We start from the raw sequence: 14,518 nt of genomic DNA, 5'->3' as shown, positions 1-14,518 counted from the left end.
TTATGCTAATTATCTTTAGTACTCTTAGAATACTAACAAATACTGGCAGTTACTTGGAGCATTAAGTGTGTTTAAAAATACTTTCCAAATGAGTAATAACCCTCTTAGCTTTAAAGCATTATAAAAGAGCTTAATCAGAAACAGCAGCAAAGAAACAAAAATGAATAAACTTACAATGATAGGAATTTTCTCTTTGGGTTTTGCTAGTTGCTTGGCCAACAAATACTGTTCCATCCCAGGTTTTGCAAATCCAGGAAACCTAATCATGAAGACAAACGCTTGTGAGTCAAATCTTTCCTTAAAAGAATTCTATAGCTCTCATCTGCATTTACTTAATACAACAGTTTTAAAATAGTTTTAACCTTGTTCTATCTTTCGGATGTACTAGACCTAGGAAAGTGTTGTAAACGAAACCTAATATAATCAGATTGTTCTATGGCCAATTAGTCATTTAATCAAGCTTTATCTAGTAAGAGAACAGTTTGACTCCAGGAGGTATATTTATGGTACCTATTTGCTTACCTGGATCTGAAACTATCACCCCACGAAGAGTGAAGGGCTCAGTAAAATGTCCCCCCGGTCACAGGAGGAAATGGTAAAAAGCTTATGAACTGGAGCTGGCCACATGGGCAGTGGCCACACACCAGAATTTATGTATCCCAACTGCAGAAGCCACAGCAACCCCGAAGCCACCACTGCTCATGGGCCCTGTGTTGGCTTCCTGAGGTGAGGCCCTCAGAGCCAGTTTAAGAGACTCAAAGAAAACCAGTCTTCCTAGTAGAGACCTAAAACATAATAAAATTGGCTACTGCCAGGAATCAAATCTAAATCCAAAGCAAATTTCTAAAATTAGAGAAAAGCTGGAATAAATAAATGTATAGCCATCCAAAGTGCTACTTCTAAAGAAGACAAGATTAATTTGAGTTTTATAATTAAAAAAATAAATAAATGAGAAAGAAAAAAACTCTCAGGAAGCAAAATAGCTAAAATAGAAAAAAGAAATGTTATTTCTACAAAATATCAGCCACTTCTGATTTCATTCAGATACCAGGCCAATGTGATGCTCTCAGGGGCCTGAATCATCTTTTTCATTCTTGACTGAGTTCCCCCCTTTCCCTTGTCCCCAGGCTTCTTTAAAACATGGCTCATACAAGAGAGAATCAAGTGGCGTCTAGGAGCCAAAAAAAACAATTTTAAATAAGCTTCCAAGCTGTGATCAAAATAAAAATGACCAAATCATGCCCAAAACATTATAAATTCCTAAGAGAAAATCCCCTCTGTACCATCTGTCTGTTCTACACAGAGAGAAGTCCACGCCCCCCGACTCCCTTCAAACCTACTTGTTAAGTGGCAGCTTCATGGACGAGGAACCAGCACGGCTGTTCCCACGCGCAGCACCGCCTGCCTCGGCTGACTCTGAGTCCTTGAAGTAGGGGGAAGAGGACTTGGGGTCATCCCATTCGTCATCCCAGTCGTCATCGTCACCAGTTGCTGGTGTGGGCATGGAAGATTGTCAGTAAAGAAAAACAAAATAAAAATGGAATGACTTAATTTTCTAGTAAAAACTATGAAGTGGGTTAAACAATTAAAAAAAGGAGAAAAGGGTGGAGTATAAGGCAGACATGAAGAGTACAAGGAATATAGGTCCTGCAGTCGGCTTTACGGCTTGAACTGTAGATTCTGCCTTTCACAGCAGAAGACACATTAGAAACAACTTAAAGAGGACTGTCAGTCCAAGAAACGTCAGATAAACGCGGACCATAAAAACGCTACGTGGTACTCAAGGAAAGCCTCCCAGAGGCCCATTCATGGATAAATCTTGCTTTATAAATCTGCAAATAAGCAGATCAATACCCTTTAAGTCAGGATGATTGGGGAGGTCAAAGGGATGAAAGGGCTCTGAAAAGGAACTGTGTAACACCAATAATAATAGAGGTGAGGAAGCGGCAATGGGGGGAAAGATGGAAAGAAACAGACGAGGGATGGAAGAGAAACGGAAAGAGGAAAAAATGAGAGACAAGAAGTGATTAACCAGCATCGGCAGCCGAACATAACCATCCTCTGCATCAGACAAGGCGCTGGCAGATCCTGCTTCCTGCCTCCTCCCCGTTCTCTGCCTCTGTCTCCCACCTCTGGTGGTCTGAGGTGGCCTTTTGCTACTAGGCAGGGAACTGCCATGGGATCTCTGCCCTAAGAGTGCCACCACGAGAGACAAATGCTGAAACAGAGAAGAGTAGAAAGTAGTAGAAGGATCTGGGCCGAGTTTCCTGGGGCCACGCCAAACCACTATAGAACTCGACGTCAGCAGTCTGGTCTCACCATGTCTACTGAGCCCACAACCCCCGGGCCTGCCATGAGTCCAGCTCCTGCCTACGAGTGGTGGCTTGGGACCAGTACCTGTGCCCTTTATGGCTCCTGCATGCAAGTTCCTTTCCATGTAGCACACTCAATTTCTGGCACAATGGGCTCATACAGGGATCATAAAAAAATATTGAGCAGATTTTTATCTTTAATTTCAGAACAAACATAAATACCACTTGTTAATTCCTGAATTGTTTTCCCTTCTATAAATTCCTTTTCTGCCTCAGTATTTCCATTAAATAGCCTGGCAGTCAAACAGGTAGTTGAGGAAAAGATGAAATAGCTAAGCAGAGATCATAAAGTGGCAGGTGATGAGCCATATTCGATTTATATACACATTTTTGAGGGGCCTAAGATTTAAAAACAAATGTATTAGTTGCTAAAATTTTAAAGTACGAAGATGACATAAAAATCGAGCTTTCCAGTCTCTTTCTGAGACCGTGGAGGTCCAGGAACACCGGCCCAGCTGCCCTGCAATGGTATCGCTCCACTGGCAAGAGGGGGGCTGCCCTTCCGTCGGCACAGCCCCACAGGGCCGCTCTGCTCTTCTGCTTTAAGGACTTGGCCCCTGCGAGTATTTGTATTTGTGGCTCCTTGACAGACAACTGAGGTTGGACTAAAGATTATAACAACAACTACCTACATTAGGATCCAGAAAAATAAGTTTGCTCTTAGGAGCACCTAAGATGAGTTCCTTGGATTAAAATCCATTTTTGATTCAGAAGCCCTAGTCTTCAGGCGGGCCCCGCCACCAGCGGAGCTCTCTTCCTTACCTGGTCCTTGGTAGGCCTGGGGATGACCAAAGGCAGTGTCCCAGTTATTGGAAGTGTTTCTCTGGGCTGCGGCCCCCTCTGGCTTGGCTCCCCAGCCATCCGTGCTGTCCCAGTTTCCAGATCTGGAGGCACTCCAGGCTGACCAGGGGTCACTGCCACTGCTGACCTGTTGTTAGAGGTAAAAAAGGAGGAAGAATATTTGTGACATCTAGAAAACATGACTCAAATCAGCAGGAATCACATAACAACTGACTACAACGGACAACAGAAGTGCTGAAAGAAATCGATAGAAATTTAAAACAATTTTGAATTTGAATAAAAATTTTTAAACATGTAAGAAAGAACAAAAGCCGCATCGACCTGATGTTACTGGTGTTAACATTTTGCCATACTTGCTCAGGACTGTATGACGGCAGCCGAGAACCTGCTAGAGCAGGCTGCCCACTCCCTCCCCACGGCCCTGCCCCGCGGAACTACTCTCTGAAGCTGAACTCGTTCCTGCGCACGTCTCTACACTTCCGCGGCACGTGTGCGCATTCACGACTTTTATGTTTTTAAGGCTGAACTAAACAACATTAAACTGTATGTATCATTTTGCAAGTTGTCTTTTCTTTCACTTAACATTATGTTTTGGAGAGTATACATGCTAATAATGAGGATCTGTTTTATTCACTTTAACTGGTTTATAGCAATCGATTGTAGGTTTAATTCGGTGTTATTTTTATTTGAAAAAGTAATACATTCCCATTAAAATATTCAAACAGAATAAATGGACATGCAATTTAAAATATGCCTACCACCTTAAGACACCAATTCTTTCAAAGACAACTACAGCTGACAAAATTCCTTTATGTAATTACACACCCCATACACAGAGATCCTTTTTGGCTTTAATATAAGTGAGCCCAAATTATACTTTCTGCTCTGTACTTCTTCTTTTTTCCACTTGACAGCCTGAAACATTCTCCAAAGTACATCAGCACATCTGGATGACATCTTTCTTTTACATGGCTCCAGAGAGTTCTGTTGTATCTATTCTCCATAATTTAACCAGCAGATGGTGATGCTTATTCACCTCGTTTTCAGTATTTTGCTACTGTAAATAATGCTGCAATGCACATTCTTATACATCTTTCCCCTACCTGCCCAATAAATCTGGGTGAAATTCCCGAAGAAAAATTGCTAGGCTAATGAGACAGCATTTGGAATTGATGAATTTTGTCAAATTGCTCTCTGAAGAAATTGCAGTTACATTTCTACACTCCTACTGACATGCCGAGGAGTTCTGTCTTGCACAAATGGGGGCTACCATACTCCAAAACTATTTTTAAAATATTTTTCTCTCATTAGTCCTTAGAGTAGTTTTATAGTTTAATAATATTATAAATAAAATTCTGGAACAGGAAACTAATGGCACCCGATTTCAAGGAGCATTGCAGGAAGAGCACCTGCAGCCCACCCTGCCCTTGCTGCACCCACCCCTGAGGCAACCATGGTTTTTCTGGTTTTTTGGATCCTTGATTTTAAATTTTTAAATCTTTAATTTACCTGGAATTTACATCAGTATAAGAAAAAATATAGGAGTCGAGCTTAATTTTTTCTTGTAGTTAGTCTGCTGTCCTAACACCATTTAATGAATAATCCATCTTTCCTCCAGTGATTGGAAATGTCACCTTTTTCATATTGGACTTGGGCCTACTGCTAGACTCCACTGTATCCTACTAATCTATCTGTACAAGTAGCAAGCTACTTTGGAGCCCACTAGATAGAATATCATTAGCACTTTAGCGTAACATCTTTTATAGGTTTGACACAACAACTTTAGCATCAGGATGGCGAATTTTTTAAAAAACCTAGCTTTCATTTGAATCATCTCGAATTCGCAGATAAATTCAGGGAAAACAAGTAGTGCCATTTAAAAACAACAACAACAACAATACAATTCCAATGCTGAATTTGTTTATCCAAGAATGTGAAATAGCAAATTTTCCCCTTCGCTTGAGTTTTCTTTCTTACATTAAAAAAAAACAAACAAAACCTAGTGTTAGTAAATGAGAGAGAGAGAGAGAGAGAGAGAGAGAGAGAGAGAGAGAGAGAGAGAGAGAGATTTGTAAGAAAATTACCCAAACTGTGTAATATACCTCTTTGACATTTTAGAATTCTACGGTGGTTGGCCTTTCTCACTCCTAAGTGACAGCAGATGGTGTGGATAATTGCCTGCCACATACCAGAAGCATCGAAAACAGAATATGTTTTTCATGTGGAAGTATGATTTCATTCTAACATCTCTTATGCTCTCAAATGAAGTTATTAGTGATTTTTCTCTAAATAACATATTAATAGCAGAAAGACATTTCATCCACATGACTGAATTTCTTGGACACATGACTTACAAGGTGATACCTTCAAGACACTCTAGTGGGTACTGGCAAAACAGGCAGTCGTGCTGAGGGTCAGGCAATCACACTTCATTTATGAGGGTCCTTCGCTTCCACAGTTTTCTTTGAGGGAGGGTGTTATTCAGCACTATATACTCTGTGCCCTCCAAGCTCTAAATTACAGGGTTTTGTTGTTAGAATAAAATCCCAAGAAGTACAAAAATTTTGTACAGTGAGGTGACAGTGCGTACAGACATTGGCTTGTCTAGGATTTCCATACAGGGCGGCGTGCGGAGGGCGGCTCAGTGAGGAGCACGGCTTCCCTCCAGGCCGGCTGTCACGGGCTTGGGATTCTGGCTCTGGCTCTGTCTAGCTGGGTAGCCTCAGTCTAGAACTCAAACCCAGGCTGCTGACTCTGGTGTGGAAAGACTGACAGAAGCTAAATGAAGTCATCTGCAAAGGAACAGAAAGGCCAAAAGCCAGAACAACAGGAAAAGTGAAAAGTTCAGCATTACCATGGCAATAAGACTATACGTGTTAGCAAACTGTCAGAGAAAAACTTTCATCAGTATTGAGAGGGAAAAAATCAAATGTGGACTGTCCATAGCAAGTACCCTAAAAAAATTATGACTTAGGACAGAAACATGCAACATGACAGTTCTCTCTAAAACTTTGTTTACAAACTGCTTGTAATAACTGCTGTATTATTTGTTACATGTATGATCTTAGCTCTCTGTGAAGGTTACGAAATCCTTTTAGGCAAATCTAGTTAATTGTATGCTTCTCTCTGCCTTTTGTTATTTTTCCTGGAACACTCCATCTTGGTTTCATGTGACTCTTGTCAATAAATCTTTCCAAGCCTGATCCAAATCTTTCCGAATCTCTCTCCTCTTCCCTCCCTCCCTCCCTCTCTCAGATGACTTTTTACTGACCACCAGGGCCCCTCCTCTAATATCAGCAACTATTAATCAGCTCACACAGTCTGTCACTTTCCGTCTTCCTCTGAACTTGCCCTTCCCATACTTTGGCCTCTGACTTCTTTGCTTTCAACGCCCAATAACCCTCTTTGTCCCTTAACCGCAGGCGTTCGGGCACACAATAATTCATTCCGCTCCCCTGCTCGAACTCCGTGGCGCCTCTTCTCTACTTTCTTCCAACTTCCTCCTCTCTCTCCTTTCTACTCAGCAATGTCTTCGCCTTCGTCCTCTTCTTTTCCCTCTGTGTATGGTACCAAACCCCACCTGACTCTATCAACCACATGTAATTACAAATTCTCCGTGAGCCCTAGCTGTCCATGGAATAAACTCCAAGCTCCTTAGTCCATCAATCAAGGTTCTAACTTTTCCCTCCATGACATTCCTCATTCTCACTTGCCACCAACCCTCACCCTAAGCTTCACCTTTTCAGTCTCCCAAACTTTCCCACCTCCTCACCTTTGCTTACCCTAGTCTATCTGCACAGAAAGCCTTCTCTCTCACTTTCCCGAATTTTGTCGAGTCCTACCCGCTACGGGCTCTGGTCTCCGAGCCTGCTCGCTGACATCGCCACATGCTTCCACCCCCCACGGGTAGTCCTCTCTTAGAGTGACTTGTGTATCGGGAGTCACGCCCACTAGTAAGTCACGGGCACAGGCCTATCTTATTTTTAAAAAATTCCTCTCAAAGATTCTCAAAATACCTTACATAAAGTGGTAAGGACTAAAAAAACTGTGGTTAAATATGTGTTTTGGATCATTTGTATTAAATACATATTATTCTTTGTCAGACATCTAACCTTCATAACACTGTCATTATTTCACGAAGAGGGAAATTGGATTTTCTTTAGGTATAGCACTCTGAGTCTTTTCTAGGAAAATCACCTGCTGTGGTCAAACACAGAATAGGCGATCTTTAGCACAGGACATACCATGTTCTAAAATAACGATGTCTCCTATGGTATAAAAGTAGTGTCAGCACACTGCAGAAAAGCTGGAAGACACAGACGGGCACAGATGGACAGACAGACAGATGTGTGATAAAGCAAGAAGACTAAAATGTTAATGGTCAAAAATCTAGAAGGTGAGTATGTGATTATTCACTATGAAATTCATTAAACTTTTCAATGCTTGAAGTCTGAATGAAATGTCAGTAAATTCAACAAATCTGTGTATACAATCACTCTGTTTTCTGCACCCCATCAGGATGCACACGGGGGACACAGAGAAGGGCTGTGTTCATCAGCGTCACCACGGATGCCCTGTTGCCTTTGAAAATGGGGCCTGGCGTGTACTAAGTGCTTATTAAATTAAATTTTTGTTAAAACAAAATACTCCGAAAGCATGTTTGTCAAGATTTCTTTTATAAACGCATTTAACCTGCTTTGCACCCAAACTGGCTGATTGTATCTGTCTCTCCCCCTAACCCTACACCGACTAAATTAAATGCTCCTTAGGTCAGGGGCACCTAATTCAACACTTCTGCTGACTTAGCACTCCAAATTTAAAAGCTATCCTATCCTCACAAGACAAGAGGGAAATACATTTACACTGGCTTTATATCATGACACTTATTTAAATAGATCCACTGAAAGACATAGCATAAGGCGAGTTTCTTCAGAAAGCAGACCATCTGTTCTGTACCTGCCTGTAGAGCCAGAGAGACCACAGCACGGAGCCAGCATGGCCATGCAATGGCTGTTCCTGAGATAACTACAGGGAGCTGTGTGTCTTACGAATATGTAACATGCGGCGAAAGGGGGCAAGGGTAAGAATACTGGTCCACTGAATTCTAAATCCCAGGAACCACTGGTTTCAACAAAATTTGATTCGAGTAAATTTCACGTAGGCGCAGTGGTTAAGAACTTAGGCTCTAGAGCTGTCTCCCGGGTCTGAATCCCAGCTTTAGCACTTACTAGTTGTATGAACTTGGGCAATTTACTCCCACTCTCTTAATTTCTACACTTAAAAAGTGGGTACAGTAACATTAACTTCTTCATAGGAGCTTTATAAGGATTAAATGACACAATGACTATAAAGCACTTAATACAATATCTGGCACACAGCATGCGCTCAGGAGACATTATCTTATTATATGGGGCCTCATTTAAATATGAAGGAAAGAATGAAGATTGGCAGTTCTCTGAGTAAATCCCCATGAGCACTAGTCCACCTATTCGTTTATGCTTTAGGGGAAAAGATCAGACAGTTGTATTTCCAAATGGTTTCAAGGCCAGATCGCATTAATAGGGAAGCTTTTGATTAAAGAGTTCTCCGCATCCCCGAGAAGAGCTTTGGTGAGATACTTTACCTGAAACAATAACCTCATTGGGGAAAAGGCATTACTTCTAGGGGTTTTAAACGTTTATTTCCTCTTGCATTCGAGTTTGAATTTTACCTTATTTATGGAAGAAGGAGGAGGAGGAGAAGGTGAAGATGGCGGTGACTGGCTGAGACTTTCAACACAACCAATCTGAGCCAAAACATCCACCTTAAAATAAAAAAGGTGCTCAGTAAATGCGGAAAAAAAGAGTACACCAAAACTTTTAACTAAAAACAGCAAAACCATAGCAAAGCTAAGTTCGTCAGACAATTCCAGCATGCCCTTTGTTCACAAACATTACATGCAAAAAGCAAAGCGCCAACTGTGCAGTAGTGGGTTACCCTCGATGCACCAGCACAGACTCTGGAGACTTGTCATGACTCGGTATCACCGAAGCTCTGAAGATAATTATAAGCCGGGCAGACGGAACGGAACAAACGCAAGTCATACAGTCAATGAAGAAAACTCACAGGAGAAAACATAGCCAAGCTTTTTAAAAAATGTTAGGATTCTGAATCTTCTGCTCTCACGGCCACCACACACGGGAGAGAGCCCAGAAGAGATAAGCAGAGCCACCTGGTCAACAAGCAGCGACCGCAGAGCCACGGGGAATCCTGCCAAGCCCGGATGAAAGCACAACACAGCGTGGCCAGGCCATGGGCTCAGGAGTCAAGGTCTTTTGGTGTATGGCCCGAGGTCCAGACTGGCTCAGTATGCAGCATCGCTGTGAGAACAGAAGCTGGTACACGCCCATGAAGCCGATCAACGGCCAAACGGGCCAAACGGGCATCACTGTTAAGAGGACAGCCTTGGAGCCCAATTTCCAGGCTTCCAATCCCAGCTCCACCACTATCTACTAGGGAAGTCGCTGCCACTATTTAATGTTTATAGGGCTATATGAAGTGTTTTCAGGTACAACTGTCCTGTGAAGTCAAGTGGCGGTATTATTTCTATTTTATAGATGTAGATAAACTTGGTTTTGGAGGTTCATTAATACACAAAGAAGACAAGACAGAGTCACGGGGATCAGTTTATGCTTCCACTTAAATTTTAAAAAATAAAAATGATAGTGATGAAATATGTAACTGTTTTCAAACCACTGGGCATCAGGCAATAAAGGATCTGGTCCCTGCCTAGAGAGACTTTGCAGGCTAAAAATCGGGGGTGGAAAACCCAGCCGAAGCCCGGTGGTCTCTGTGAATTGAAGGACGGAGCTGGGCGTGTGGGCAGAAGCCTAACGGGGAGATCTGACTGACTGAAGGGAACCCGGTCTCAGCTCAGGACCAGACAGCGTGTGGACATGAGAGGACTGAGCATCAACCCCTCACACAGGGCCCGCCTCATCAGCCAGAGCTGAAAACTCCATCATTCACAGGGCACTGCATACAGAGCTAAAAAGGGTTTTGCCTCCACGGAAGGGCAAAAATGTCCTCATACTAAATGTTGCTCTGACCCCACTTTAAAAGGCTTAAAAATAAGACTGAAAGGATTAAACTGTGTCTAAGTCACTTAACTGCATGCAGAACAATGATCAAAGTATTTACGAGAATACAAAAATATCCAGCATATGACAGGGTAAAAATCACAATGTATGGCATCCAGTAAAAAAATCACTGGGCATGAAAAGTAGGAAAATATGACCTACAACAAGAGAAAAATCAATCATAGCTGACCCAGTAATAACACAGATGACAGAATTAACAATATTTGAGAGCAAGAAAGCTTTCGAATATTAATGAGACAGAGGAAACACTTTAAATGGGCTTCCGAGGGGTGACAATTTTAAGCTTAAAGAAAAATCCACTCTAGGGGCCTGAAACACACTGAATCAATGTAAATCCATGGGTCCATAATATACTAAAAAAAAGAAAGGTAGAAAAACTCGTCGCTATTTGAAGCAGCTATTTAAAAAACTTCTTATTTTGAATACAGGCAATTAAAGGGAAAGAATTAGACATCTACATTGAATTCCAACGCAAACTTTTTCAAGGTAGCTAACTAGCTTCAGTTAATGGAGGAAAGTGCTACCTTACAGAGGAAAGCCAGTTCAGTAAATGTGGAAGAAATAACATAGATTCAGGCAGGCAAGGATTATCCATTGGTGGTAAACCATTAGGTGAATGGTTAATAGCATTAAATTAATACCAGATTACTTTCTGGTCACATGGAAACTATATAACTCAATAATGGGAGCACAAGACTGTCATCCACCCAACCCGAGGTCATTCTGATCTGCAATCGTGGGCTGACCGGATATGATGTCTTTTGATGTGATGCAACATGAATACACAGTATCACCTCTGCTATATTCTTGCTCAAAATGTGCAATTTGAATCCTTTGAGCCTTGAGGTACAACTTTCCAATTTATAAGGAGGACAGAGGAGCAACCAGACAAATCCAGAATGTAAGACTTCTACACAGCTGGCTAAGGCGGGATTCTGAAAGGGCAGACACTCTGCTGGAAAAAAGAATTCACAGGGACACAACGGACATGACGAGATGTAACGCTCGGTCCTAGACTGGACACTAACTTACGAACAAGTTGTAACGAACAACTGGGGGTCAACTGGGATATTAAATTTGGTCTGAATGATATGTGAGATGAAAATGTACTAAAAAGGAAAAGACTGTCAACTTTTAAAAGGTTACCAACAGTAAATACTCCTACATGTCTCCCATGGGCGTACATGTGTGCACCCACCCATGTTCACACACGAACACATGCACTGCTTCCACAACAATAAAATGCTATTTTAAAAAGAATTTTTAAAGAAAATAAAAACACTAGTCTGTAACTGTCAACCACAAAAATGACAGGTTCCGGTTTTGTTGTATTTTGCTTCTTATATGACATCCTTGGGGGACCTGGAATAGTAAGAATCACACTCCTACTTCTGACAACAGGTGTCAATGAAAATGCAGTGAGACCTAAACAAGAGCTTGTCAGATAACAACAGTGAGCGCTGACTCAATTAACTGGGTACCCAGGAAGTAGACGAGACGTGGTCCAAGAAAAAAATGTTCACCGCACGGACCATGAGAACACTCGGAGAGAATGGGGGAAGATGAAGAGATGGGCATCGAATGCCATTATCTCTGTGTCCACTTGAACTAGGTCAGACCTCAAGTGACCTAGGTCTGAGAATCATGAAAAGGATAATGTATATTTCAGTAAGACTGCTTTCTGCCCGACCAGCACACAGGAGTACAAAGGATATATGAAGGCTCAAAAGACAGGGATGAGCACTCAGAGCTGCCACTGCCCATCCGGCCCCTTACAGAGACACGCGGAGTTCAATGTGGGTCATTCATCTTGCTAATTCCACCAGGTAAGAGGAGCCCCTAACCCTGGGCTCACTACCTCTTACATTAGCATCTCGGAGGAGAGGCCGGAGAAGCGTTCGAGGGTCCACCTCATTACGGAAACTCTTGCTGTGCCTCCGTCACACACTTCTACATCCTATGGCTTATGTTGTCATTTAGCTCACCATGCCATGGCCTATCACACGACTCCACCCTAATAATCGGTTTCCTGCTTGGAAGGAAAGAAGGAAAAATTGTGCAACTAGAAACACCCAAGGCAAGACTTTGTCCAGGGGTACACAATAAAAATGAATGGAAAGCTACCTGTTTTGTGAAGGCTGAGATTATTAGAGCTTTCTTTCTTTCTTTCTTTCTTTCTATCTTTGCCAAGTCACATGACCAGTCTTTATCTGACATTCCTCATTTATCAAACGTTTAATGACCATGTGCCAACCATGTTAGGAAGTGGAAATACAAAGCAAATAATGTGATTCCTGTACTCAAGAACACTTATGGTTTCTGACACAGACTTAACAATTCTTTTTCTCAAAAGAATTTCTCAAAATTCTTTTAGGTAAAGAGCTTAACTATTTCAGGTCAAAATGCAGAAGAGTTGTAAAATTTCCTATTTTATTCTTTATATTTGCTCAAAAGACATCATCTAATCCTACAGATGAAATCCTGTCTTCAGAAAACCATTAATAAAATATCAAACTTGTACATTCTTTTTAAAATGAGGCTAGATCATTAGGACATATTAAACCCATTGGTAGCCAGTCGCATCAATACTAACTAGAAATTACCCCTTGAAATTTAAACGGCTTAACAAATCCTAAGTTAATTCTCATTCTGAACTGCCAGATGCCAATTCCAGGTATTTATTTTTTAAATAGAGAAAATCAAAAGAATAAAATTTGCCTTAGAAAACGAGTATTTGTATTAGCCTAGAGAGTTTACTTCTTTTGTTAGCATGAGGTTTTAAAATAGGTAGTTTTATGCCGCCACAAATAGCAAAAGAACACTGACTTCTAGAGAGAGCTAATAAAAGTTCATGCTAAATGGACTTTTATGGAAATTCTTCTGATGATAAGTTGTGCACGTAACAATGCTGATTAGCCCTTTATCATAGCAGTTTTAAGGTAGAAAAAAACCCCTTTGCTTTTGTCATTTGTTTTCTGTTAGACAAAAACAAACACCACCACCAAAACCACTGCAAGGAATAAATTTCACCAATATGTATTTTTGAAAGGCTCCCTGCATGCACAAAGCTGTCTGTCACATATAAGGCAATGATCTGAGATCAAAGAAACATGGAAAGTTAGTATTGCCTTCCTAAGGCATTTCTGAAGATAAATGTCAAGAAATCCTATCAGTGGATGTATACAACCTTCCTTACAAAGCCCTGTCATCAAGTACTGAAGAGATTTACTTGAGAGTGGGGGGTGGGGAGACAAATAACCTTTTCGATGGGGGTTTTGTAAAGAGGACATCTTGATAAGCAATTATGAGAGGTCTAGGTATCAGAGACCTCATTGGAAACAATGAAATAATAATAAGCAAACAGTATTTTTATGAAGGTTTCTTTTGCAAATTTATTTAAAAAATGGACTACAAAATGGCCTTTAAATGGCCTAAAATGGATTGTTTTGAGAAACAAAAAAGCAAAATGTACTTCTTTCCTTCACTTACTCTAACATAAAAGTACTATGGCCTTCGTTATCCATTAACCAATAAAAATTCCTTCATAACATATTACACTGAAAATCTCTGCATAATAAAAAGATGTTATATTCCTAAATATTCACTTAACTTAGAGCATTTAATACCTCAATTGTTAAAAAATCATTTTTAACAATTTGGAGTGAGGGGCTGGAGACAGCTCCTGGTCCTACAGCCAATGCTGAGAACACAAACCTTTAGACAGGGACTCGGGTTGAAATCTGCTATTTGTACTTCTTTCCAATAAAAACTCTGTTCACATACTTTGCCCATTTCTTCTCCTAAATTGTTCATCTTTTTACTATAGATGTAGAAGAGTTCTCTGTAGATTAAGAGAATTAGCTAGTATCTGTGGCATGTTAGGAATATTTTTCCTATTTTAATATTATTTTTCGATTTATTGTAGCAATTCTTTCCTTAATGGCTGCTAGATATTGTGTCCTGCTCAAAAAGGCCTTTCATATTCCAAGGTTATATAAAAAAAAGTTCTTAATCTCTCCAAGTGATTAAAAAATAAAAGTTTTATCATTTTTAAAATGAAAGTGCTCCAATACATTTAAAGAATAATGCATTATAATCCTCTGATGTTTACAATTGTAGTCTGTACCTAGCCAGGCGACTGGATCGTTTTACAGATAAAGGAGGGGTTCCCTCATATACCAGCAAAGGGAGAAAAGATCCTAACGG

General features: G+C 40.9%; 1 protein-coding gene across 1 annotated transcript in view; it reads right to left on the bottom strand.

Annotated features, from left to right (window-relative positions):
- SNX9 (sorting nexin 9) overlaps window positions 1–14,518 on the bottom strand; it is a 79,538-nt gene that overhangs the window by 29,702 nt on the left and 35,318 nt on the right. The window contains exons 5-7 of the mRNA XM_016162796.2: window positions 3,135–3,300; window positions 1,341–1,491; window positions 175–259 (exon numbers count right to left, since the gene is read on the bottom strand). Of these exons, the coding sequence (XP_016018282.1) occupies window positions 175–259; window positions 1,341–1,491; window positions 3,135–3,300 (402 nt within the window). The remainder of the gene's footprint in view (window positions 1–174; window positions 260–1,340; window positions 1,492–3,134; window positions 3,301–14,518) is intronic.

Source organism: Rousettus aegyptiacus, unplaced genomic scaffold, assembly GCF_014176215.1.
Source record: "Rousettus aegyptiacus isolate mRouAeg1 unplaced genomic scaffold, mRouAeg1.p scaffold_m13_p_1, whole genome shotgun sequence".
In the NCBI taxonomy this organism is placed as follows: Eukaryota; Metazoa; Chordata; class Mammalia; order Chiroptera; family Pteropodidae; genus Rousettus; species Rousettus aegyptiacus.
This window is presented reverse-complemented; position numbering and strand designations above follow the sequence as displayed.